Source organism: Hypanus sabinus, chromosome 17 (genome assembly GCF_030144855.1).
Source record: "Hypanus sabinus isolate sHypSab1 chromosome 17, sHypSab1.hap1, whole genome shotgun sequence".
Taxonomy (NCBI): Eukaryota; Metazoa; Chordata; class Chondrichthyes; order Myliobatiformes; family Dasyatidae; genus Hypanus; species Hypanus sabinus.
The window spans coordinates 48,424,072-48,450,032 of record NC_082722.1 but is presented as its reverse complement, the minus strand read 5'-3'; the positions used below and the strand labels follow the sequence as shown (position 1 = coordinate 48,450,032).

Sequence of the window (25,961 nt, the reverse complement as noted above, 5' to 3'; positions counted from 1 at the left end):
AAAGTAATGACATATCATGGTGTGAGCAGAATCATCTGCAGCTTAAGGTGAAAAAGACTAAGGAGCTGGTGGTGGACCTGAGGAGGGCTAAGGCACTGGTGACCCCTGTTTCCATCCAAGGGGGTCAGTGTGGTCATGATGGAGGATTACAGATACCTGGGGATACGAATTGACAATAAACTGGACCGGTCAAGGAACAATGAGGCTGCCTACAAGAAGGGTCAGAGCTGTCTCTACTTCCTGAGGAGACTGAGGTCCTTTAAATTCTGGCGGACGATGCTGAGGATGTTCTACGAGTCTGTGGTGGCCAGTGCTATCATGTTTGCTGTTGTGTGCTGGGGCAGCAGGCTGAGGGTAGCAGAAACCAACAGAATCAACAAACTCATTCGTAAGGCCAGTGATGTTGTGGGGGCGGAACTGGACTCTCTGACGGTGGTGTCTGAAAAGAGGATGCTGTCCAAGTTGCATGCCATCTTGGACAATGTCTCCCATCCACTCCATAATGTACTGGTTAGGCACAGGACTACATTCAGCCAGAGACTCATTCCACCGAGATGTAACACTGAGTGTCATAGGAAGTCATTCCTGCCTGTGGCCATTAAACTTTACAACCCCTCCCTCGAAGTGTCAGACACCCTGAGCCAATAGGCTGGTCCTGGACTTATTTCCACTTGGAATAACTTACTTATCATTATTTAATTATTTATGGTTTTATATTGCTATATTTCTACACTATCCTTGGCTGGTGAGACTGTAACGAAACCCAATTTCCCTCGGGATCAATAAAGAATGTCTGTCTGTCTGTCTGTCTAAGGGCAGAACAAGGAGGTGAAGTGGCATTTTGAGAACGTGATTGATGGAAGCTGTTTAAAAAGTGATTTTGGGTATGTTTATTAGATTCAGTTTTTGTTTCCCATCAGTTTCCCTGCCCACTCTCCACCACATCCTTCAAACCTGAAGAAATGTAGCCCAATGGGAAATACAACAGAGTTGTAGGTGACCTTTGTGGGTGAGTGTGTGGCAGGTCACATGATTGTTCATAAAGTCCTCTGATTAATTCCTTTATAAACGTTACCTGGAGCCTTTTCTGACATTCCTTCCTGTCTACCATTTACTTAAAATCTTTCACATTACAATTTAACAGGAGAAGAGTCTCAAATTCAGCAGTGTGGATGTGAAAGTCAAGATACAGCTGGACCAGCTGATGAGGCTCTGTTATGAAGCAAAGGCACTTGAGAAACTGCTACTCGGAAAATTCAAATAATGGCAGCCAGAGTGCACAATGACAACCTGCTCCCTCATTTCTCGTTGTGTCCTACTTCTTCGCTCTTTCCTCTCAGACTCTCGTTCTAGAGACAGTCCCACCAGATTGGAATGAAACTGCTTTAGCCGCAGTCGTAAGCAGCATAGCTTTTATGTAACTTTATCAGTAAACAAAACTAACAGAATGCAGAAAATTATTAACAAACATGTCCAGAGATAACCCAGTTGCTTAAAAAAGCAAAGCAGCAGCTGATGAATGTGGATCAGTGTTTTAAGCAGTATCACTGAAGGACCGCTGCAAGAGTCAGGGTTTTGGGTAGCAATGACTTATAGGAACATAAGGAAATAGGAGCAGAAATAGGTCACTTGGTACCTCATACCTGTTCCACAAGTCAATATGATCATGGCAGATTATCGGCAGCCTTTATCTTCTCTACTGTGCTAGTTACAGAGAGACCTCAATTCAAAGTTCAAAGTAAATTTATTATCAAAGTACATTTATGTCACCATATACAACCCTGAGATTCATTTTCTTGTGGGCATACTCAATAAATCCATAGAATAATAACCATAACAGGATCAATGAAAGACCGCAACGTGATCTTTCAAAACAGCTATCTTCTTCCTCTTCAGCTTTCCCCAATCCAGCCTCCACAACCCCACAGGATTGATAAAAATGTCTGCAAATTGTAACTATGTGTCCAGATGTCAGATTCTCCCACTTGCAGAAACACTTTAATATACACCCTGTCGTGCACGCTGAGGATCACATATATTTCATTAAGATCATCCCTAGTTTTCTAGAAAAGAATTCTAATAAAAAGCTTGGAACATTATCATTTTGCATATGATTCAGCACAAATGAAGATGCCTCCAAAGGCAACGCACATTTCAAAGGAAGCTGAACTTCTGCACCCAGATGAGTGAGTACATGAGAACCATCCACCGTGATTTGTATTTATATTTCTGATATGTTAAGTTCTACTTTATTAGCTAGAAAGCACTCCTGAGGAATACCAAGGCTGTTAAAAGAGTTTTAAGAATATGTCTATCAAGTTGCCTTACTTTCTCTTCCAGCCCATCCTGCTATTTATGCTCTACTTTCTGGCACTGAAACATCTCAAGGAAAAAATGAAGAAAATGTTGGAAAGATCGAAAGGTCAGGCAGCGCATCATTAGAAAGGGACACAGAGTTCATGTCTTCCTCAGAACTGGGAGCGAAAGAAAATTTATTGAGAAGTAGGTAGAAGGATGGATTGGACAAAAAGCATGTTCCTGATTGGATGAGGCCAGGGCTGCCATGGGGGTAACTTGTGGACAACATCAGGTCAATGGGGAAGTTAGACGAGAAGGAGAGACGGAGAGGGTCGGGAAGGGATTAAGATGGTAGATTAACAGCAGATGTGATAAAGAAAGCAGGTTTGATGAACTCATATGCTGATTCTGGAAGACTACAGGCAGCCCAAAAGGAAGATGAGATGTGGTTACTCAATTCTACTTTGTGCATTGATGAAGGGCATTCTACTCTCTCTCTCTTTCCACAGACACTGCCTGATCCGCTGAGTGTTTCCAGCATTTACTGCTTTCATTTCAGATTTCTAGTTTCTGCACTTTTAATTTTCACACATGAAAGCTGATAAAAGGAAGTGATAACTGAACACCTGGTAAATAATAAGAAGATTAGCGAGAATCAACACAGATTTATAAAGAGAAATCACATTTGACAAATCTGTTAATTTTTTTTATAATCCGCAGAATAAATGAGGGTAAACCAATTGATCTGGCATATTTGGAAGAGATTATTAAAATGAGGCTCAATCTACCAGCATGGATTGAGAGAACAAGGAAAATTATGCCTCTGACAAAAAGCTTGTCATAATAACATACTGTTTCAGTTGGGACCTGAAGACAATACCCTGCCTCCAGACTCTAGCACCTGTTAGATTATAAAGTGATCTGAATTCAAGACTATAAAGATGTCCACATCAACAGGCCCGTGATAGGCACTGTTCAAAGTTGGCCTTGCCACTGCCAAATCTGTTATCTCGATCAGCCTGGCTGCAAAACAACAGCTTCAAAAGAAACTTTGTTGCAAGAAAATCAATGCTGTATACCTCAAGGACCCCACAAAGGAAAACATTTTTCAAACAGCAACTTGCAGATAACTTGATGACTCCCAAACAAGAGAAGCTGTAAAGCATCCACTGCACAGAAGACTCTTGGTTGCCTTATCAGAAAATGCCAAGATTAGTCTGACAATAACTAGGTAAAACAGAAGCTAATTAGCTTCAAACCTAAAGCATTTACTGTATGTAATGGAATCATTAGCATGTTTTAAGGTATGCTCGTACATGTTGTAACCACCAGAAAATTGAGGTCCAACAAACTTACAGAACACATTCAGATTATTTCATAGCAGAAAGAAAGCAAAAGGCCCAGCAACTCACAGATAACTTTGATCTGACATCATTGGCAAGGCTATCTATGCCTCAGTATCAAGGAACCATCCTAAACACAAGAGATTCTGCAGATGCTAGAAAACTTGTCTTCTGTGATCTTAACTCAGTGGTTTCACAACAGATGCATTCACAGTGCAGACACCGAAATCACCCAAGGCTGCATCTTCAACAACACAATTTTTTATAGCTGCAGTTTTGCACCTCATTGTTATCCACAACAATGAACTTTCCACTGGAGTGGAGCTAATCTACAGGACAAACAGGAAATTGTTCAACCTAATATGGTTTCACTTCCTAAAGTCATTAACTACAAGATTATTCATAACTACATAGAAGGCCACTTCAGCCCATTGACTCTGCCACTTATTTGTCCATCTAAATATCAAACAGTTAAAGAAACGCCCATTTTGTCTTTTTATCATTTTCCCTCTTCTGATCGTAATTGGAGCTATACTCCTATGACTGGTGTTTGTGTGCTCTGTCCCTCCTGACATTTTTACCCTGCACTAAAACCCCATTCTTTCAATTACCCCTCATAGTGCCACGCCCAACCTCACCCACTGCATCTGATTAACTTAAGGCCTTATCAAGAGCCCTGGTTATTTAATTCAGCTTTTTGGTTTTTGCTTCTAGCAATGTTCAAGTAATGCCGTTCTAATGGAACCAGTGTTAGTATCAACGTCGTGACGTGAAACATTTTGCTCTTATAACAATCTTTAAGGCATGCATTCAGATCACTACTCCAGAGTCCTGCTTTGTGGTTCTGCTTTTTTAATTTGGACGCTAGTTCCTTTACTCCATCAGTGGAATCTTCCTCTTAATTCTCTCTGTGTTGTTGGTTCTCACACAGACAACCACAACTTGATCTCTCCAATCCAATTTCCTCTCCGGCCCCAAGGGAATGTCCTTAAATTTGGCTCCAGGTGGACAATGCAGCTTTTGGACATTCTCACAGTTGTACATGACAGTATCTATTCCCTAATCATATTGTCCTTACTCTTTATCACTCTACCAGATTGAATATCCCTCTGCACCATAGTCAGTTCATTCACTCATTCTCCCTGTTCTTTCTGTTATCATCTTTACAAGCTGTAAGGATTTTTTATGTGCTGAACAAGTTCAAAACTCCTTCCAGTTTCACTAATAGTCACAATCTCTGCCTGATCAATTCTGCAATAATAACTCTAAGAGGTACGATCACCTCTTGAAACCAAATGTTCAGTTATCTTTCTTAGTGCATTGTAGAATTCTGGACTCCAGGTACTTCCTGTAGATTTGATTGCTATGGACATCACTAGGTTAGAGAAAGCAGTTTTTGATGAATAAAGCAAAATCACCTGCATTATTCTGTGCTAAAGCATCAAGAAATATTTTCTTCATTGGTAAAGACAGTGATCCAGTCCACATGAAGTAAGATTCCAAGTGTTGTAATTAGGAGCCTGATAAAATATTTCTAGTCCCAAAGTAGAAACTTCTCAGTAGACGTGGTGAGGTTTAATCGGTAACATCACTTACTGTTTTGGCTTCTTTTTACCAGTAGTTTAACCTCTTAGCAAACATTAGTGATTGAGGTGAAAATTAGTGAATGAGACATACAAATGATTGTCATTTACTTAAACTAATGGGGAAAGAAATGTCAGCTTCAAGCTGAATACTAATCAAATGCACATAAACCCTTAAGGTCATATTACTTTCAGAACCGGACTGGGTTTGAGGTTAAGGGCATAAAGAGCAAAGGTATTTGATTTTATTTCCCCGATTCCAGAGAGGATCATTAGCAGCTGAATGTAAAATCATGATTTATTTCAGAAGTTGAGAAAAAAGTTAAACTCCAGATGTCTCAGTCCAGATGTTCCTAGGACAGGTAGTGTTAATCTTTTCTGAACTTCACCTCTCCTATCAGTCTGTGTTCCTTTTTGTTATCTTTTGCCAAAATCCTTCTCCTGTTATCCTGAAATTCTGAAATGTTGCTGTTGCCTCTCTCTACTTTCCATTATTACTTACTGGATTCTCCATTCCAAATCTCAGAGTCTCAGACTAACTCCCTTGGCATTTTCTTCCCGTTCTGAACCCATCCAGGGAAAATGAAGTGGTCTAGTGTCACGTGGTCAATTTCACATTAACTGTGGGTTCAAGAGCCAGCTTGGCCATTGTCTACTCCACCTTCATCACTGTCAGAATTTAGAATCCATGTAGCATCATTTCTAATCAACTATTTATATTGTACACTAAGGCTTGATAGATTTATTTTGCACACAATCCCTTCAGTTAAAGATGCCCCATTCCTTTGCAATCAATGTTCATATTGTCTACATGAACTTATATTTATCAAAGGTTATTGCAAATTCCACTATTTGAAACGAACGAACAGCCAGCTTCCTACCTGGATGCAGAAATCTCAGCTTTCTGTTTGGCAATAGCTGCAGCCCGTTCAGCTGCTTCCACTGCCCTATCCACTTTCTCTCGAATCTTACTTGTCCGTAGAGGAATCAGGTTCTTCCTCTTCCCACTCACCAATACATTTTGTTTATATTTGCCCTCTTCTTTTGTTCCATCTGGAAAGGTTGTACATCCATAACCATGTCTCTTGTTGCTGAGCCACTCCCCTTCGAATTTCAGGCCATCAGATCGGTGGCTTAACCCAAAGCCGGAACGTTTGTCATTCTTCCATTCTCCCACATACACTTCTGTTGTCGTTGCGTCTATATCATCTTCAATGACTGACAAATCTGTTTCCCCTTCACCAAAACTAATTGTGGAGTTGATGTCACTGGCCGTGGAGCTGACTGTACTCATTCCAGCTTCACTTCGGAATGAGCTCTGCTTGCTTCTTTGGCTGGCCAAGGAGCTTTTGGATTCGGATTTCCGGAGTTTCAGCCCGCTCAAAAGGGATCTGCGAAAGATTCCCTTTTTTTTGTTTTTGGCTGTAAGAAGATCATTGTCACTATGCATAGTGAGAACAAAGCCCCCCCTTGACCCTGCAGGACTACCAGCTGGAGTGTCTGGGTGCATTGCTGTACCATTACTGTGTTCACTTCTTAGAGAGTTAATAGAAGTTCTAAGAGGAGACCTGATAACAGCAGCCATCCCATAGGGAACACTTTGACGCACACCATACCCATGTCGCATTCCTCCAACCCACTGACCTTGGTAGGTACCTGTAACAGAGAAGACACAGTGTAAATGTTAAATAAATAACTTTCACTTTCACAGAGAATTACATCCAAATAAACTGATTATTTTAGTCTGATAAAATATCAGAAATACTGCACATCTCAATTTTGAAAGGAAAAGCTTCTTCCTTTCAAATAAGTCAAAACTTTACACAATGGAAATGAACTTGGAACAGCTCAAAGATATGTGATGTCATATGACAAAAGAGTGAACAAACTAGGTTTCTAACCATTGTTCAGAAGATTGATTGAAAAATGGTTGATCTTAGGGGGTCATGACAGGGGTGACTGTGGAAAGGATGAATCCTCTTGTGGAATGATCTAAACCTTGGTGTCACTTTTAAAAATAATCCATATAAGACAAAAAGATAACAGAATTTCTTTCTCTTGGAGGACTGTGAGTCTTTGGAATTCTCTTCCTCAAATGTCAGTGAATATTTTTAGAGTTTAATAAAAATTTTGATAAGAAAAGGAGTGAAAGTTAACGAGGGTTTTGAAAGTGCAGAGTGAGGTTACAACCTGAATGGCTGAGTAGGCTTGATAGGCCTACTCCTGTTCTTAATTTCCATGTCAGAATATTTGTAAGCAAACAAAAACAGTGAACAGGAAAAATGGAAACTTAAAACAAAACAGAGAACTGTAAAATAAGAAATTATGTTGGGAATACTGAATACATCTTGTAGCATTCAGCAGGGGAAAACAAGAGATGATTTTTCAGTTTGATAACCTTAATCAAAACTTGTATCGGAGAATTATGAAACTTACAGCAAGTCATCCAGGGAAATCAAAAACTTAATTTTGTCTTTGTTTATATACAAATGTCTCAATTTACAGTATGATTTTAAAATGAGATGTGATTTAGACTAAAAGTAAAACAGAAAATGTTGAAAATATTCAACCAGTCAAATAACATTAATGTAGGGAGAGAGAGTTAAGTTTTTGGTGCATGGTCTTTTGTACTAATTTAAGAGTTTGACAACTTGGTTAATCAATTGGAAAATTGTAATACCATCCAGGCTATTGTTTGGACAAGAGATTCGACAGACACTGCAAATCTTGAGCAACACACACACAAAATGCTAGAGGAACTGAGCAAGTCAGGCAGTATCTATGGAAGGGAATAAAGTGTTGACGTTTTGAGAAGGACCTTGGCCCAAAATGTCAAAGTAAATTTATTATCAAAATATGTATACATCCTTATATATGACCTAGAGATTCATTTTCTTGCAGGCATGTACAGGAAAATAAAGAAACATTCAGCGGTCCAGGTAGCAGCTGTGGAAAGAGAAACAGATTTGACGTTTCAAATCCAAATTCTCTAACAGAATTGAGAAAAATGAAAAAAACATGTTTTCAGTAGCTGTGAAGGTGGGAGACAGATTGGTAGGACAAAAGGAATATCTCGGATAGGGTGAGATGAACTTAGTTAATATGGCAGTTAGAAAAGATCTTGTTTCTTTGTCCATGTTACATATTGCTAACATAATCAAAGTATATTATTGCATTTCCAATCCCCAATACATAACACACAGAAACATAATTTTTTTTCTAAATATCACATTAACTCATTTGATCTCACCCATCAGAGATATTCCATTTGTTATTCTCATCCCTTTTCCACTTCTGTATAACTGAAAACTAACTTACTATTTTTTTCCATTCCCAATTATATAAATTGGTTTTGGACCTGGAACATTAACTGGCTGTACCTCTGTTCCCAATGTATAGGCAGAGACTAAAGCTGCAGCACCAGTGGTAAGGACTGAGGAGGATGGTTCAGGGAGGTGGAGAGGCACCTACAAGGACAGCTTTGAGTTGACAGGCTGGACAATATTCAGGGATTCATCTTCAAGTCTGAGTGCATACTCAGTTTCATTAAAACCTGTGTCGATGCGTGTGTGCCTTCAAGAACATACCAGACATACCCAAACCAAAAGCCATGGATGAACCTGGAGGTTCACAGTCTGCTGAGGGCCAGATCTGTAGCATTCAAGACCGATGATCCAGACATTAAGTCCAGGTACGACCTACGGCAGGCTATTTTAAGAGCAAAAAAAACCAATTCCATTTGAAGTTAGCCTTTACTTCCTACAAAGTGAAACCCTAACATCATAAATGACTGTGATGCTTCACTCACAGATGAGCTCAATGTCTTTTATGAATGCTTTGAAGGGGAGAATAAAACCACATCCATGTGAATCCGTGCAATCTCTGTCTTGGAGGCCAAAGGGTCATGGAATGATGGTGGACCTAGTAGGGCATTGACAACCTGTGTCAACCAACTGGCAAGAGCATTCAAGGACATCTTCAATCTCTCACTGCTGCAGCTGGAGGTTCCACCTGCTTCAAAAAGATGACAATTATGCCAGTGCCCAAGACCAGGGTGAACTGTCTCAGTGACTAGCGGCCAGTGGCACTCACATCTACTGTGATGAAGTGCTTGAGACGTTGATCATGGCCAGAATCATCTCCTGCCTAAGCAAGGACCTGGACCCATTGCCACAATAAGTTTCCATTGGATGTTATCTCACCCGGCCTTGGATCACCTGGACAACAGCAATATCTACCTCGGGCTGCTGTTTATTTATTATAGTTTGATGTTCAAGACCATCATACCCTCAGCCCTGATCAACAAGCTCCAAAACCTGGGCCTCTGTACCTCCCCCTGCAAATGGATCCTTGACTTCCTCATCAGGAGACAATTGTCAGTGCCAATCAGAAATAACATCTCCTCCTTGCTGACAATCAACACTATTGCAGCTCCAGGATGCATGCTTAGCCCACTGCTCTCCTCTCTCTACACAACAACTACGTGGCTAAACACAGCTCACACACCCTCTACACATTTGCTAATGACAGAACTATTGTTGGCAGAATTTCAAATGCTGACAAGGAAGTGTACACTAGATCAGCTAGGTAAGTGGTGTTACAACAACAACCTTGCACTCATCGTTAGTAAAACCAAGAAATTGATGGTGAACATCAGGGAGGGGCAGTTGAGGGAACACAGACCGATCTTCACTGAAGGATCAGCAGTGGAAAGGGTGAGCAGTTTCAAGTTCCTGGGTGTTGACATCTCTAAAGATCTATCCTTTGCCCAACATATCAATGCAATTGACATGACATGACATGACATGACATGACAAATGCTATATTTCATTAAGAGTTTGAGGATATTTAGTACATCACCAAAAACATTCATAAATTTCTACAGATGTACCGTGGAGAGCACTCTAACTGGTTGCATCACCGTGTGGTATGGAGAAGCAGCTGCACAGAATCAGACAAAGCTGCAAACCCGGCCAGCACCAGCCTGCCCAGCACCAAGAACATTTTGAAAAGGCAACACCTCAAAAAGGGGGCATCTTTCGTTAAGGACCCCCGTCACACAGGAGTCCTGATGAAGGGTTTTGGCCTGAAACATCAACTGTTTATTCATTTCCAAAGATGCTTCCTGACCTGCTGATTTCCTCCAGCATTTTGTGTGCTTTGCCTTGGGTTTCCAGCATCTGCAGATTTTCTCGTGTTTGTGATCCTAACCTGTGCCATGCTTTAGGGTCAACATAGAGACCAACTTAAGCCTCAGAGCTAAAAACTCTCTAAATCTGTAAATATCAGTGCTCCAGAAATCCTCAGCTAGACTCCACCAAGTGATTGAAACCTCCACACTGACCCTTCAGGATATTTTGGAGACGACCAAGTCAATGTGGCTATTTTTCTGGTACTTATAACTTGATGGCTGCCTGAAATGTACACAAGTACATTGCTTCATAGCCCGCAACCATCACCAGCTCAGAGCTCTTGTTATGTTGTAACCATCATCTTTCCTTTAAAGCAAGGTTTTCCAGTCTGGGGTTGACAGACCCCTCCTTTAATGGTAGGGACCATGGCATAAACCCCTGCTTTAAAGGTAGTTAGATAAACCTGATCTTTATACAACCCTCACTTTGAAAATTCTTTGGCACCACCCTTCTAATGTTGATTGTCATGCTTGTGGGGGATGGAAACCTCCCCCAGACTGGAACACCGCAACTTTCTGGGCTGTGTAGAGAAACTATATTTGTCAATACTGCTATGATATTTAACTTTGCTGATTTCAAACACGAGATCTCTATTGGGTAACTGTAACTCAAGGAGAGGTATGTGCTAAGGGGACTACCAGGCACTTCCAGCATTTAAGGAAACAATTATATTGATTTAGCATAATTTCCATTTACTTGCCAGCTTTATCAGGATACACATGTGATGAAAGTATAAATATCAATTGCTTCAAGTGCAACTGGAATTTCTTCAATCTTACACATTAGCTTAAACATAAGTTCAATCATTTTGGCCAAAGTTTCACACATAAACTGCTCATGACCCTTGTTTAAAATAATGATCAGGATAAGTTTTTTTGTCCATTTTGACCTTTGTGGTACTTTAAGAAGGATCAAATTTGTAAATTCAATACTGGTTCAATACAACTTTTTATTCATTTTCAGAGTTTTTAAATCAAGTTACATACAGATGGGGAACTAGACAATCATATTAAAAAGATACAGATTTGGTGATACACCTATTAAAAACTGCATTAAGAAAACTAAGTTTATTACAAAGAGAGTAAAAGAAACAAATCCATTTTATTATGCCAACATATTGTTCTGTTTCAATCTGTTAGCACTTTTGTAATTATTCAGATTGATTTTAGCACAAAAAACATAAATTGTAATCTTACTATCTAATTTCTAACTCAATTTGGATCCAATTTCCTGATTATAGCCAAAGTGACTTTTCTTAGATAATTTTACATTTTGTTTTTGTAAAAAGAATCTATTTACAAGAATCATAAATTAATACAGTTTGAGAGACCTGATTGAGTTTGTTTTTCAATGCATTTCTTGGATTGAATAAAAATGGGAAAAGGCAGACAAGCAAAATTATTATTGGTAATCTATTTTGATAAGTTTATGAACTCTAATAGTTTCAATAAAATGCTGATTGACTGGTTCTGTGGTTTATGTACATATATGAGAGGTAACATTCCTAACCATGAACTATGAATGGCAGCTATCATTGATAGCACTGCATTTAGTTTGGACGATATTTACATTGATGTGCTGATTGTTTGAGCCAATCTTTGCATTTTTGCTGAACATTGAATTTTATCTAACTGCTGGCAAATACTGATTATACGTAGACAATACTTTTCTAAATCCAGACTCTTTTGAAAGTATATTGAATTTGAAGTCAAGTTCAGAAAATTTACATTTACAAAAGACAACAGGGGTGATCAGTACCATTCAGAATTTCCATGCATTAGATCCTTTACAGCATGACATGGTTCCAGGAATTCAGGTGGGCGTGATGGAGCCCAAGGAAAGAAAGCTTCAGCAGCTTGCAGCTCAGCTGTAAAAGCTGAGCATTGGTCACAAACATCTTAAAAATTCAAAAGAAGCAACTACAACTTTCCAAACAATGTTTTTGATGCCAGAAGGAGTACCTTGAAGGGAAAGAAGAGTTAATGAATTCTCTTTTCAGGAAGTGAATTGTGCTTTACTCGTTGGTGAAAATTTATTCCATGGCAACTGTCGGATTTGCTGTTAAATTAATCATCTACAATGCATTTCACACCTTGGGTGGCACAGAGATGCAGCTAATAGGGCTGCTACCTCACCTCTTCAGCAGCTGGGGTTCAATCCAGACCACAGGTGCTTTCTGAGTGGAGTTCCCACACTCTCCCAATGACTGTGTAGGTTTCACCCAGGTACTCTATTTGCCCACCCCCACCCACATTACAAAGATATGTGGGTTGGTAGTTTATTTGGATACTGTAAGTTATCCCTAGTAAGATGTGTAGTTGGATTTTGGGGGAGTTCATAAGAATATGGAGAGAATTAAAATAGGGTGAGCGTAGTTGGGTACTTGATGGCCAGAATGGACTTGGTGGGTTGAAGGGCCTGAGTCTGTGATACATGAGCTGTGGTTTAGTTTTATAGCAGGTTTTTAATCTGCGTTGTCAGTATATGTATGGTGGATGAATGACAGTAACTTTCAAGGCAAAGTAATGCTCCACAATTATTTCAACCCAGGCACCTCTGTTGGCATGGCAATGATGGGGTTTTCCTACTTTACTTTTACAGCTTTGGTTATACTTGTGTTTGATGAGATTTCCAGAGGACTATGAACTACTAGATGGACACACATCACACTCCTGCAATCATCACTAAGAACATAATTAATTAAAGCAAACCAGCAGATTTATGAGAGGAGAGTTATGTTTACCAACTTGACAGAATATTTTGATGAGGTAACATCCCGGAAAAAGAAGGCACAGCAGCATCTCCACTTCCTGAGGAAAATGAGGCAAGCAAGGCTCCCCTTCCCCATCTTAACTGAATGTTACAGGAGCACCATTCTGAGCATCCTGACAAGCTGTATCTCCATCTGGTATGGGAGCAGCAGAGCATTGGACTGGAAGTCCCTGCAAAGGGCTGTGAGAATCAGCAATGTTGAAGCTCAAGGAATAAAAAGATCATTGAATGCATTGATACAAAGTTGCCTAAGTAACAAATGGTCATGGTAAATGATTGTTCCTCCTTTTGAAGAAGGTGGATAGTGGCATTCCCCAAGGATCTGTGTTAGAGCCATTGCTTCTTAAGGTCTTTGTTTAATGATCTAGATTTGAGAGAGGAAGCTATAATTTCTAAATTTGTGGATGACACAAAACAGCTATACCATAAGCTGCAAAGATGATAGTGGTAGAATGCAATTAGATTAAAAACAGGGCAGATACATGGCAGATGAAGTTTAAAGTGAAGTGACATGTTTCAGTGAAAACATTATATAAGGCCATATAAAATGAAGGATATTGTATCAAAACTGTGGTGGAGACAGATTACAGTGCACTGGAGATGGATTGCACTACAGTGAGGACAGACTGCACTGTGGCAGGGACAGATAACACAGCGGTGGGAACAAATTACACTGCACTGGAGACAGATTACACCATGGTGGAGACAGATTACACTGCAGCAGGGACAGATTATACTGTAATGGAGACAGATTACACTGTAGTGAAGACAGATTACACAGCAGTGGGGACAGATTACACTGTGACAGAGACAGATTACACTGTGGTGTTTAAAATGAGATTCAATGAAGATATGGTGAAAAGAAATTAACAAACCTGTAGTGAAAACAGCCAGGGCTTCAAATTAACATATTACTGGTAGCTAACTAGCATTGGCTTGACGGGCCTAATGGACTCCTACTGTGCCTTAAACATTCCATAATTGTGCAGTATGAAACAGGAACACAAGTAGGCCACATGGCCACTTGAGTCTGCTTTTTCATTCGTTAATGTGGTGGCTGAGCTGATCTTGGTCTCAGCACTTTCCCATCTTTTCCCACAAACCTTGATTCTTCTGTGCACTAAAAATATGACTCAGGCTTGAATGTATTCATGATTCAGCATCTACAGTTCTCAAAGCTAGAGAATCCATTAGATTCATGACTCCTCCAAGAGAAGAAATTCTTCCTCAATTCTGTCTTACATGAGTACCTCTTCTGTAAGGGAGAGGCTTCCCCTTTGAGGAAATACCCTGTCCACACTTATCTCATAAATTCCTCCTAGAATCTTTCATGTTTCAATAAATCACATCTCAGAGAGTATAGATATAATCATAACCACATAACAGAACACTTTCATTTCAATTATATCTGAATTTTCTCTGAACTTCCTTCCAGTGAAAGTATATATCTCCTTAAATAAGGAGACCAAATCGCCACAGAATACTCCAGGTGTGGTCTCATCAAGGCCTGTACAGCTGTTGCTGCACTTTCAACATTCTGGTGTCAAGTGTTGCAGGATAAAAATGTCATGAAATAAGACATTACGGAAATCAGCTAAAGATGAACTGAGCTGACGATGACTGCAGTATTCCCGAAACACAAAGGCTGCTGATTGCTGCTTTTGGTGCCCTGGTGGCAACATGTGTTTGTATGTTCAATCATGGTTCAAATGCAGTGGAAGTCAGCCATGGCTGCAAATCCCAGCAGTCTCTCCTCTTGACGTCAGTGGGGAAAGTTAAGCACTAATTGGCTTTGGCAAACAGGGCATTAGTGACCTGCTTAATGCAGCTGTGCACTTCATCCTTCATCCACATACAGTGCAATGCAGCATGGAATAAGCAAAGGAAATTTACCGCTACGAGTGTAGAAAGACCCTGGAATGCAACAAACAATAGGTTGCAGGAGTCTTTGGAACTCCATGCCCGCTAGCCTGGCAAAGCACAGCCTCTTGATGCACCATTCCTCGAATAGATCTGGCCATGTGATTGTCGGCTTTAGTTTCTATGGCAGGGGTTCCCAACTCTTTTTATGGCATGGATCAATGCCATTAAGCAAGGGGTTGTGCATCCCAGCTTGTTATCCCCTATTCTATGGCATGGTGTAACATCTTACAGAAGGCTTCACTCAAAAAACTCAACTGTTGGTTACTGAAACTACTTTTTTTTTTAACTGAGGTGACTAGTATTTTCCCTCCACTTTCTCTTCTATGCAATGGAACCAAACAGATTCAACTATGACCAGCAATAGCATGGATTTGCAGGGTCTAAGATAAAATTCAGAAATGCAATCTGGAAGCAGGGCACTCTTTTGACAAGTCCAAACATTACATCAGTGTGCACCTGCCTGCACTAATTTCACTTAAAATTATTCTCAAGAGGGATCCACTTAAATCCACCTTAAAACATTAGGAAGTTAGAATATTATACATATATATTAAATGGCAGAAACTGAACATGGGGAAAGAGAAACAGAAAGTACATGCAACCTCAGCAGATCAGACAGTATCCATGAAATGAGAAACCGAATAAATATTTCAGATCCAAGACACACTTCCTCTGAACTGTGTTGATTTTAGCAGGGCAGTGGGATGTGGTCAACAGCCCAGACTGAAAGAAATAGCAAGTTACCTTAAGGTAGAGAATTTAATATTGAGTCTAGGAGGCTGCATGGTGCCCGGACAGAAGGTGAGTAGTCCCTCATGCTTGCATTGTAACAGTATACGAGGCCACAGGTAGAATGGTTCGAGGAGGAGTGGGATGTGGAAATAAAGTGACAGGCAGACAAAAGCTCCAAGTCAGTCCTGCTAATTGCACAAAGCTGTACAAGGTGATCTCCCAATCGGCATTTGGTTTCTACAATGAAGAGGATGCCACAATGTGAACACTAAATGCAGTACACTGGATTGGAAGAAGTGCAAGTGAATTACTGCTTCACCTAGTTATGTTTTTGGAAAGAGGTGAAAGGGTAGGTGTTGTGTCTCCTGTAGTCGTATAGGAAAGCACCAGATAACAATGTGTGGTTGCTGGGGCTGAAAGAGCAGACCAGTTATTCAGAGGGAGTGATCTCGTCAAAATGCTGCCTGGTAGTAGAATCTTATTGGAGCTAGCAGAAACTGCAAAGATATCCTCTAAGAGAAACTAAACACAGATTGGTTGGTTCTTTGAAGAACCATCGGAATGCATATGAAGAATTTTTCACCCGGAGAGGATGAAATCTGGAACTCACTCCCTGTGGGAATGATGGATGGAGGTACTCTTGCAACATTTAAAGAATATATGGATTAAGCACTTGAAGTGACATGGCATAGAAGGCTAAAGGCTGGATGCTGGAAAATGAATTTAGTATGGATATATTGTTGACATCTGACACAGACACAGTGAGATTAAGGGTCTATATCCATGCTCTATATTCCAAGGCACTACAAATATAAACTAGTTACAAAAGTTCTTAGAATAGCTTGTGAAGGAAAAGATTGGCTGAAATCCTTCAGATAAAGCCATAGGTTGTGGCTGAGAACCACCTTACTAAGATCCCACCACAAAGTTTGGTCTTCAGCTGGTACGTGTAATACTACTTTTCTGAATATAATTAAAGTGATTAATTATTCTTGATAAATCTTTTGGAAAAGAAGTCCGACATGTGGAACCTGCCAGATACGGGTAGTCGTATTTTAGTATTATTGGGTTTCTCAAACAGATGACTATCAATCTGCATGTCATTGAGAATCACAACTTCTGTTCAATTTTTGTAAAAATTAATTTGAAATTATATAAGACCTGAAGTCTTTGTGAGCAAATCATGTGAACAGAAAAAGAAATGGGCGTGGCTTTACAGGAAAACTGATCAACCATCAGCATTGACTGTTCTGTTAATGCAAAATAATAAAATTGTGGCATAGATAAGCCTACTTGGTGCATTCAGACTATGCTGGACAAAATATACCTATTTTGGTTCATTCCATTTCCCAGCATTCTATCCATATCAACCATCCAGACATCCTCTAAAGAGGCTAATGGTATCTACCTCTGCCACTCTTTCAGGTGAAGAATTCCAAACCTCCTTTCTTTCATTCCCCTTGAATTCTTCTACTAATTCACTTAAATCCTTGATTTCTGGTTCTCAGTTTCTCCACCAGGAAAATTAGATTCTTCCTGTACACTATCTAGACCCTTCATAATTTCATACATCTAAATTAAGTCCATTTTTCCAAAGGTGGTTCATCCATGGAGCAATTCAAGGTAAAAAAAAAGGATACACTTTTTGTAATGACAAGCAAGTACATAAAATAAGAATCAAGACTGATCCCCTCCACTTAATCAAGGCGATCGTGGTTGGTCCAGCACTATCTTCCCACCAATATGCTTGCTTAATACTGACTAATCTCAGAAAAATGTTTAGACTCTAATTGGTAGTAATACAACTTAATGCAACAAACAAACTTCTAGAAGAAGCCAGTGGTCAAGCAGCATCTGTGGGAGGAAAATAATTACCAACATTGGGACAATGTGTCAAATGACATGCATGCTGAATTTTCAGTAATGAATGGCTCTGTTGCAGAGATAAAAATTAGTTGTTAGAATGTGTTGTACAAAGCCCCTTGAAAACGGTATCACCTTATACTCCAAAGACAACTTGCGATATACTTGGTTGAGCTGTCTGCAGAAAGTATGAGTGGCACTCTAATTATTTAATTGGACTATCTAAAAATACAGGAATAAAACTGCACAGTAATTCAGTATATATATATTTTCTGGACATTGTTAATTTTACACACATACATGACCTGTGTTGAAATTTAAACCTGACTTTAAAGGATCTGTTCAAAAATTTTCCCAGCTCTCGGCCGCAGTCCTTTGTTCACTCATTGAACCTGCCTGCCTCAACCAGTTGCCTCTAGCCTTGTTACTTTGTTGCTTTGTCGAATTAAATACAGTATCTGTTCTCTCTTGTTTCATAGCCCCTCATGGCTTGTTATTTTGCAGTTTGTTATTTAAGTTATCCCTCACTGCTAAATCGTCTCCACTGCTCTGTGTTTGGGTCAAGCCTCCGCTACATTTCCAGACAGGATGGACGAACCAATGATTGATCCAGCAGTGTAAGCTTGCCTAAAGGAAGTCGACCAATTCCTAAGCAGCAGAAAACTATTGACCATCCGCTCACCAATCTCAACCACCTCTGTGTCTTAATGCAACAACCCCACACAGTCAACTTCCTCCCTTGGAACCCTGGAATCCGGTGCCCGAAAACTCCGATGCATCGCCAACCTGTCGCAGTGCATCTTACACTCTGAGCTCCAGCCATCTCTGTATTCTGGACCGAACCAAGATTACCTACGTCATGTCTCTCCCAACTGGGTGAGCTCTGCCCTGGCTCGCCGCTAACTGGGACAACAAAAGCTGCAAGATGGTGCAGGTGAAACACGGCCACGCATTCTGGGCAGTTTACAAACTTCTAAATATACTTCTGAAATACACTTACTATAACCTACAGCCTGTAATTTCCCTTTACGTAATATACTTTTGAATTGTTTTAACAAACGAGTGATTTCACGATCTGGTGAAGTACAGCGGATTTAACTCTCAAGCATGCCGGTATGGCATGTTTAAGTAGACAAGGGTACATCACCATGGCCAAAAGAAAGAGAAGAGGATAGGACTCCAAGCCAGACTAAAACAAATGGGTACGAAACTTCCCTTACACAATGTGGTGAACTACATATACCTGTCTGGACACGCCCCCTGCTGACTGCTCCTGTGGCTCCTCCCACTGACCCATGTATAAAGGTGATTGGGACCTGAGCCCTGCCTCTCAATCTCCAGGATGTAGCATGGTGGTCAATTGCTGCTTGTTCTTTCTTCCAGTCAATAAAAGCCAATATCTCACCTCACGTCTCAGAGAGTTATTGATGGTGCATCACACAGCATCTTGTTAGCAAATGTACAGTCACTGGAGAACAAGACTGAGGACTTAAGGCAAGATTGCTTTATCGGAGGGAAATGAGGGATTGCTTCATTCTGTATTTCACAGAGACATGGCTTACTCTGGACTTGCCAGATTCAGCATTCAGACCCAAGGGCTTCTCGATACATAGGATGGACTGGACTGCTGATTCAGAGAAGGGAAAAGGCAGGAGTTGGTATTTCAAGATAAACTCTTTGTGGTGCTCAATTGCAGCAGCCTTGTTACACTCTTGTTCTGCCAACTTGGAGCACCTACTGATTAAGTGCTGACAGTTCTACTTAGCAAGAATATCCTCCTCTGTGCTCCTGACCATAGTTTATGTACCACCAATGGCCAATGTTAAGCAGGCACTCGATGTGCTGAGCATTGCCATCAGCAAAGCACAGAACCATAGAAACATAGAACACTACAGCACAGTACAGGCCCTTCAGCCCTCCATGCTGTGCCAACCCATATAATCCTTTAAAAAAAAGTACTAAACCTACACTACCCCATAACCTTCTATTTTTCTTTCATCCATGTGCCTGTCCAAGAGGCTCTTAAATACCCCTAATGTTTCAGCCTCCACCACCATCCCTGGCAAGTCATTCCAGGCACTCAGAACCCTCTGTGTAAAAAACTTGCCCCTGATGTCTCCCCTAAACTTCCCTCCCTTAATTTTGTACAAGAAACAGCCTACGCTGACTCCTTTCAAATCATTGTCAGGGCATCAATCAGGCTTCTTTGAAGAAATCTTTGCCCGATTGTTATTAACATATAACCTGAAGCACCAAGGGTCCCAACACACTTGATCACTGCTATACTATGATTACAATTTCCTACTGTTTAATGACTAGACCACACTTCAGGAAATATGATCACTTGGCTGTCCTCTGCCTACCTACATACAAGCAGAGGTTAAAGAACAAGGCTCCAAAAGTAAGGACAACAAAGATGTGGTTGCGGGAGGCAGAGCAGCGGCAACTGCATTGCTTCAAGGCAATGGACTTCGTCGTGTTCAAGGACTCACCAGAGGATCTGAATGAATACACCACAGCTGTCACAGACTTTATAAAAACAATCATAGATGAGTGTGTCCCCACAAAATCATTTAGAGTCTTCCACAACCAGAAGCCCTCGATGAACCGTGAGATCCCCAGTCCGATGAGGGACAGGTCAGTGGATTCAGATCTGGCAACCAAGCAAAATGCAAGAAGTCCAGGTACAATCTCTGGAAAGCCATCTCATATACGAAGTGAGTTCCTGACAAAACCTGAATCACTGATGAATTTTCAGCTGCTGTGGCAGGGCTTGAATGCTATCATCTGCTACAAAGTGAAACCAAGCAACATGGGTGACAACAAGGTTTCACTTTCAGATAAGCTCAATACCCATTTTTATGTTCACTTTGACCATTAAAACATGGAGGCAACAGCCCCCAATGGCCATATGATTTCTGTCTGAGAGCATCCTTCAAGAGCTTGAACCCAGGGAAAGCATCTGGCCCAGACAGGGTACCTGGTGGAGGACTAACACCTGTGCCGATCAACCAGCTGTAATCTTTACCCTCTCGCTTTGGCAATCTGAGGTACCCACCTGCTTCAAGCAAGTTTTAATTATACAGTAACAAAGTAGAACTTGGTAATCTTCCTCAATGACTAACATCCAGTAGCACTTACATCTACTGTGATAAAGTGCTTTGAGAGGCTGGTGATAAAACATAATAACTCCTGCCTGAGAAGAGACTTGAAATTTGCTCCAATTTTCCTACCATCACAATAAGTGCCATCCCATTGGCTCTTCACTCAACCCTGAATCATCTGGACAGCAAAGATGTATATTTCATTGACTACTGCTCGGCATTCAATACAATCACCCCCTCAGAACTAATCAATAAGATTCAAGACCTAGGCTTCAATACCTCCTTGTGCAACTGGATCCTCATTTGCAGATTCCAGTCAGTTCAGATAGGCAACAACATCTCCTCCATAATCTCCATCAGCACAGGTGCACCATAAAGCTGTGTGCACAGCCTCCTGACCTACTCACTTTATACCTGTGACTGTGAGGCTAAGTACAACTCCAATGCCATATTTAGCATTTGCTGATGACATCATTGTCGTTGGTTGAATCAAAGGAAGTGATGAATCAGCATACAGGAGGGAGATTGAAAATCTGGCTGAGTGGTGCCACAAAACGACCTCTCACTCAGTGATAGCAGGACTAAGGAGCTGAATATTGACTTCAGGAGAAGGAACATTGGTCCGAGAGTTAGTCCTCATCAGGTGATCAGAGGTGGAGATGGTCAGCAACTTGTAATATTTCTGCATTTTCCTTTCAAAGGATCTGTCCTGGGTCCAGCACTTAAGTACTGTTACAAAGAAAGAACAGCAGTGCTTCTACTTTCTTAAAAGTTTGCAAAGATTTGCCATGTCATCCAAAACTTTGACAAACTTCAAAAGATGTGCGGCAGAGAGTATATTGACTGGTTGCATCACAGCCTGGTGTGGAAACACTAAAGCCTTTGAACAGAAAAACCTACAAAAAGTAGTGGATATAGCCCAGGGCGTCACAGATAAAGCCCTCCTACAATTAAGTATATCTACACGGAGCACTATCGCAGGAAAGCAGCATCTGTAATTAAGGACACCAACACACAGGCCATGCTCTCTTCTCACTACTGCCATCAGGAAGAAGGTAGGTGCCTCAGGACTCACACCACCAAGTTCAGGTACAGATGTTACCTCTCAACCACCAGGGTCTTGAACCAGAGCAGATAACTTTACTCAGCCCATTCTACTGACTTGTTCCCACAACCTATGGACATATTTTCAAGGACTCTTCATCTCATGTTCTCAATATTTATTTCTTCTTAGTATTAGTGTTTATTTTTCATTTTTCTCAGCTCAAGATGGTAAAACATGAGGTACGAGCATAGCCAAGCACACTCATTCCTCAATTTCTAGGAACTTTCAGACTATTCTAGTGGTGTTTAGTATTGTGGCTTTCTGGAGATTTACATAAATATTGCTGTGTAAGCCTAATTGTTTAAGGCTAGTGACTTTGGGATGATACCAGTTATAGATATTACTTTTGAGACGATGTATATCCTGTCCGTGTTCCATAGTCTTTCAATTTCCTCTTATAATTCAGCATATTTCTGGAGTTTTTCACATTGATTTCTGTATGTTGTGTGTGTGTGTTTGGAATGCTACATCTATTAAGCAAGTTGTTCTTGTTTATCCTGTAATATTATATCCAGACTGTTATTATGGATTGTCCTATCTGTAATAATGGCTCAGTCGTAATATAATTTGTAGGATTCTGACTCTAAAACTGGATCAGGTTTGTATTTATGGTAAGGTAGGTTGTCTTTTATGGGTTTGTAGTTTAAAACAAGTTTTGGTGAATGATATTTGCCACTTGATTGTGCTGGTGGAGGAGGTAATCAAATTGAATTAAACTGCTGTAGAATCCTATAATGTGTTGGATTGTTTCTGGTTTGTCTTGGCATTTTCTGCATTTATTGTCTTGAACTTGCTCGTCTTTAATCATGTATTTTTGATATTTTATTGTTTTAACCACCTGGGCCTGTCTTGCCATGAGGAACACCTTCTGTTTCTTGGAAGAGGTCTCCAGCCAAGTATTCAACGCTTTCTCTGTCAGATCGTGGGAATGTCTTCCATTGGTTAATTTTTTCTTCTGTAGTGATAATTTCTTCATTTTTCTGGGTTGTGCTTTCATTCAAGTTTAGTAGTGTGTACTTCTTAGAATTGCACATGCTTGCATGGAGTGCTGAAACCTTTTTTGTTGATGAAAATATATCCTTAGAAATTTTATGTGTTGTGTAACTTTTTTATTCCTCTTCCTCCTGTCCTATACAGTGTTAATCTGTGTTTGAGTGTGCATTGTGTCTTCTAAAATTGGTCATTTTAGCTCCTACTTTTCTTTGTAAATTTTACAGATCAGTTTCGGACCAAGATATTATGCCAAAAGAATATGTTAATATAAGTATAGCATAAGTGTTTATTGCCTTTGTTATATTTTTACTGTTGAGCTCTGTCTGACAGATTTTCTTAAGCTTGAAGTAAATTCTGTTGAAAGTTTTCCCTTTATCAGACTATGATCTATTTTCTTTGTAAGGTCCCTTGGTGTATTGGATGATCAGAGCACACACACGGCCTATGCACATGAGCATCAGGAAGAATAAGAATCAGGTTTAATGTCATCGGCATAAGTCATGAAATTTGTTGTCTTTGCATCAGCAGTACAATGCAATACATAATAATAGGAAAAAGGTGTGATTACAGTAAAAAATATATATAACCATTAAATTAATAGTGCAAAAATAGAAATTAAAAATTAGTGAAGTAGTGGTCATGGGTTTAATGTCCAATCAGAGATCGGATGGCAGAGGGAAAGAACCTGTTGCTGAATCGTTGAGTGTGGGCCTTCAGGCTTCTGTGCCTCCTCCCTGATGGTAGCAACGAGATAAAGGCATGACCTGGGTGATGGTGGTCCTTAATGATGGATGCTTCCTTTTTGAAGCATCGCTCCTTGAAGATGTCCTGGATACGATGGAGGCTAATGCCTATGGTGGAACTGACTAAGCTTACAACTCTCTGTATCACGAGTTTATCCAATTCCTCCTTATCAATTCACCCAACACTCCTCTCATCTTGGCTCTCCACTCACAATCCTCACCTCACCTGGTCATCCAGTTCACTGCTGAGTTGGGCCCCACCTAACAGACCACCTGCCTGGAACCTCAGCTGACTTCAACCTCTTAATCAATGGCAACTGAGAAAACTCTCGACCTCACCAAACCCCCACAAGGATACTATTACTGAGCCATTGCCTTCAGTAAAAGGGAAGTGGGCACCTTGCCACCTCACAGACCATACAACAGGCCTATCAACATCCTCCCAAGTTCCAGCCCTCCCATGGTCATCTGTTCTCACCTCCCCTCCCGAGACTCAAGCCATAAATGACTACATCGCCAAAGCACTACAGCACAGCTTCATTCAACCATCCCAGTCCCCAGCGGTGCAGGATTCTTCTTTGTCAAAGAAAAATTAAGGAGGTCTTTGTCCCTGCATTGACTACTATAGACTCAGCAAAATTACAATTAAGAAACACAACCCAGTCCCCTTGATGGATAGTGCATTGGCAAAACTCCACAGGGCCCAGATCAATAGAGCACTTACTACCTGATCCACTGGGGAGAAGAGTGGAAGATGGCGTTCATAACACCCACTGTCACAATGAATACTTAGTGATTGATGCCTTTTGGACTTCCCAACAGTCCAGCATTTCCCAAGTCCTCAACAAGATCCACCCAGAAAGGCTACACATGTATGAGTTCTTCTACCTTGATGATAAACCCTTATCATTTCCAAGGACCCCCAAGACTATGTGTATCATGTCTATTCAGTCCTTTAGTGTCTCCTCGAAAACCAGCTGTTCTGCAAGTTAGAAAAATGCTAATTCCTCATCCCAATCCTTCCTGGGTTACATCCTTTTACTCCAAGACATAATCATGGACCCTCGGAAAGTGCACACCATTGTTGAATGGCCACAACTGTGTTTCCTCAAATAGTCACAGTACTTCTTGGGCTCTCCAACTTTTACTGCCATTTCATCAGGAACCACAGGCAAATTGCTGCTCCTCCCATCTTCCTCAACAAATCACCTAGCTCAAATAAAACCTGGTCTGCTGCTGGGGACCACACTTTCGAGGAGCTCGAAGGATGCTTCACCACTGCTCCCATTCCCTGCCTTCTGAACCATTCTGGACCTTTTGTGATAGAGGTGGATGCATACGACAAGAGTGCCAGGGCTATCTTCATCAAGGAAGGTACACTCTTGTGCTTTCTTCTCATGCAAGTTCAACTCTACACAGTGCCATTATGGAGTAGGAGTCAGGGAGTTAAATGGCCTGGGAGGTATGGAAACATTGGCCTGGAAAAATCCAAGCCCTCACCAGAATCACATATCCATACAACAGACCTGCCAACTTAACCTACGTCAGGCATGCCAGACCTTCTTCTTCCAGCAATTCAACTACATCTCCTACCAACCCACCTCCAAGAACACTAAGGCAGACACCCTGTCAGGACAGTTCGATCAGGCCAAAATGAAGATCGACCCTCAGCCCATCATTCCATCCTCACAGATCATCGTCCCAATCATCTGGCATCTTGTGAACCACTTCTGCTAGGCCCTCAGCACTAGCCTGCTCTGGCCAACATGTCTGACAACCACAAATACATGCCAGCGGCCATGCATTCTGAGGCACTCCAGTGGACCCATTCCAGTCATCCATGTGCAAGACAGACTCTGGATTTTCTGCAACACCGAGTCTAGTGGCCCACCATAATCACAGATGTACATTAGTTTGTCACTGTCTGCCCTTAATGTGCCTCACCCAGTTCTTCCAACCAGCAGCCCTCTGGGCTCCTGTGGCCACTACTAGTCCCCCGACAACCATGGTCCCACATCACCATGGATTTCTTCATTGGTTTGCCAATTTCTGATGGGGCTATGCTGAACATGACTGTGGAGCATCGGTTCTCCAAGGTGGCCCACTTAATTGCCCTCCCCAAACTTCTGTCATCCACTGGTACGGCAGACCTGGTTCTCTAAGTTGTAGTTCGCCTCCATGGTTTCCCTCAGGACATTGTGTTGGACCAAGGGTCGCAACTCCTCTCCCACTTCTAGCGAACCTTCTGCTTCATCCTCCGCACCACAGTGAGTTTGTCTTCTGACCAACAGTCAATCAGAAAGAGCCAAT

The 25,961-nt window shown here is 41.0% G+C and overlaps 1 protein-coding gene across 1 annotated transcript in view; it reads right to left on the bottom strand.

Moving 5' to 3' along the window:
- jph3b (junctophilin 3b) overlaps positions 1-25,961 on the bottom strand; it is a 135,509-nt gene that overhangs the window by 92,749 nt on the left and 16,799 nt on the right. The window contains exon 3 of the mRNA XM_059993011.1: positions 6,106-6,880. Within this exon, the coding sequence (XP_059848994.1) occupies positions 6,106-6,880 (775 nt within the window). The remainder of the gene's footprint in view (positions 1-6,105; positions 6,881-25,961) is intronic.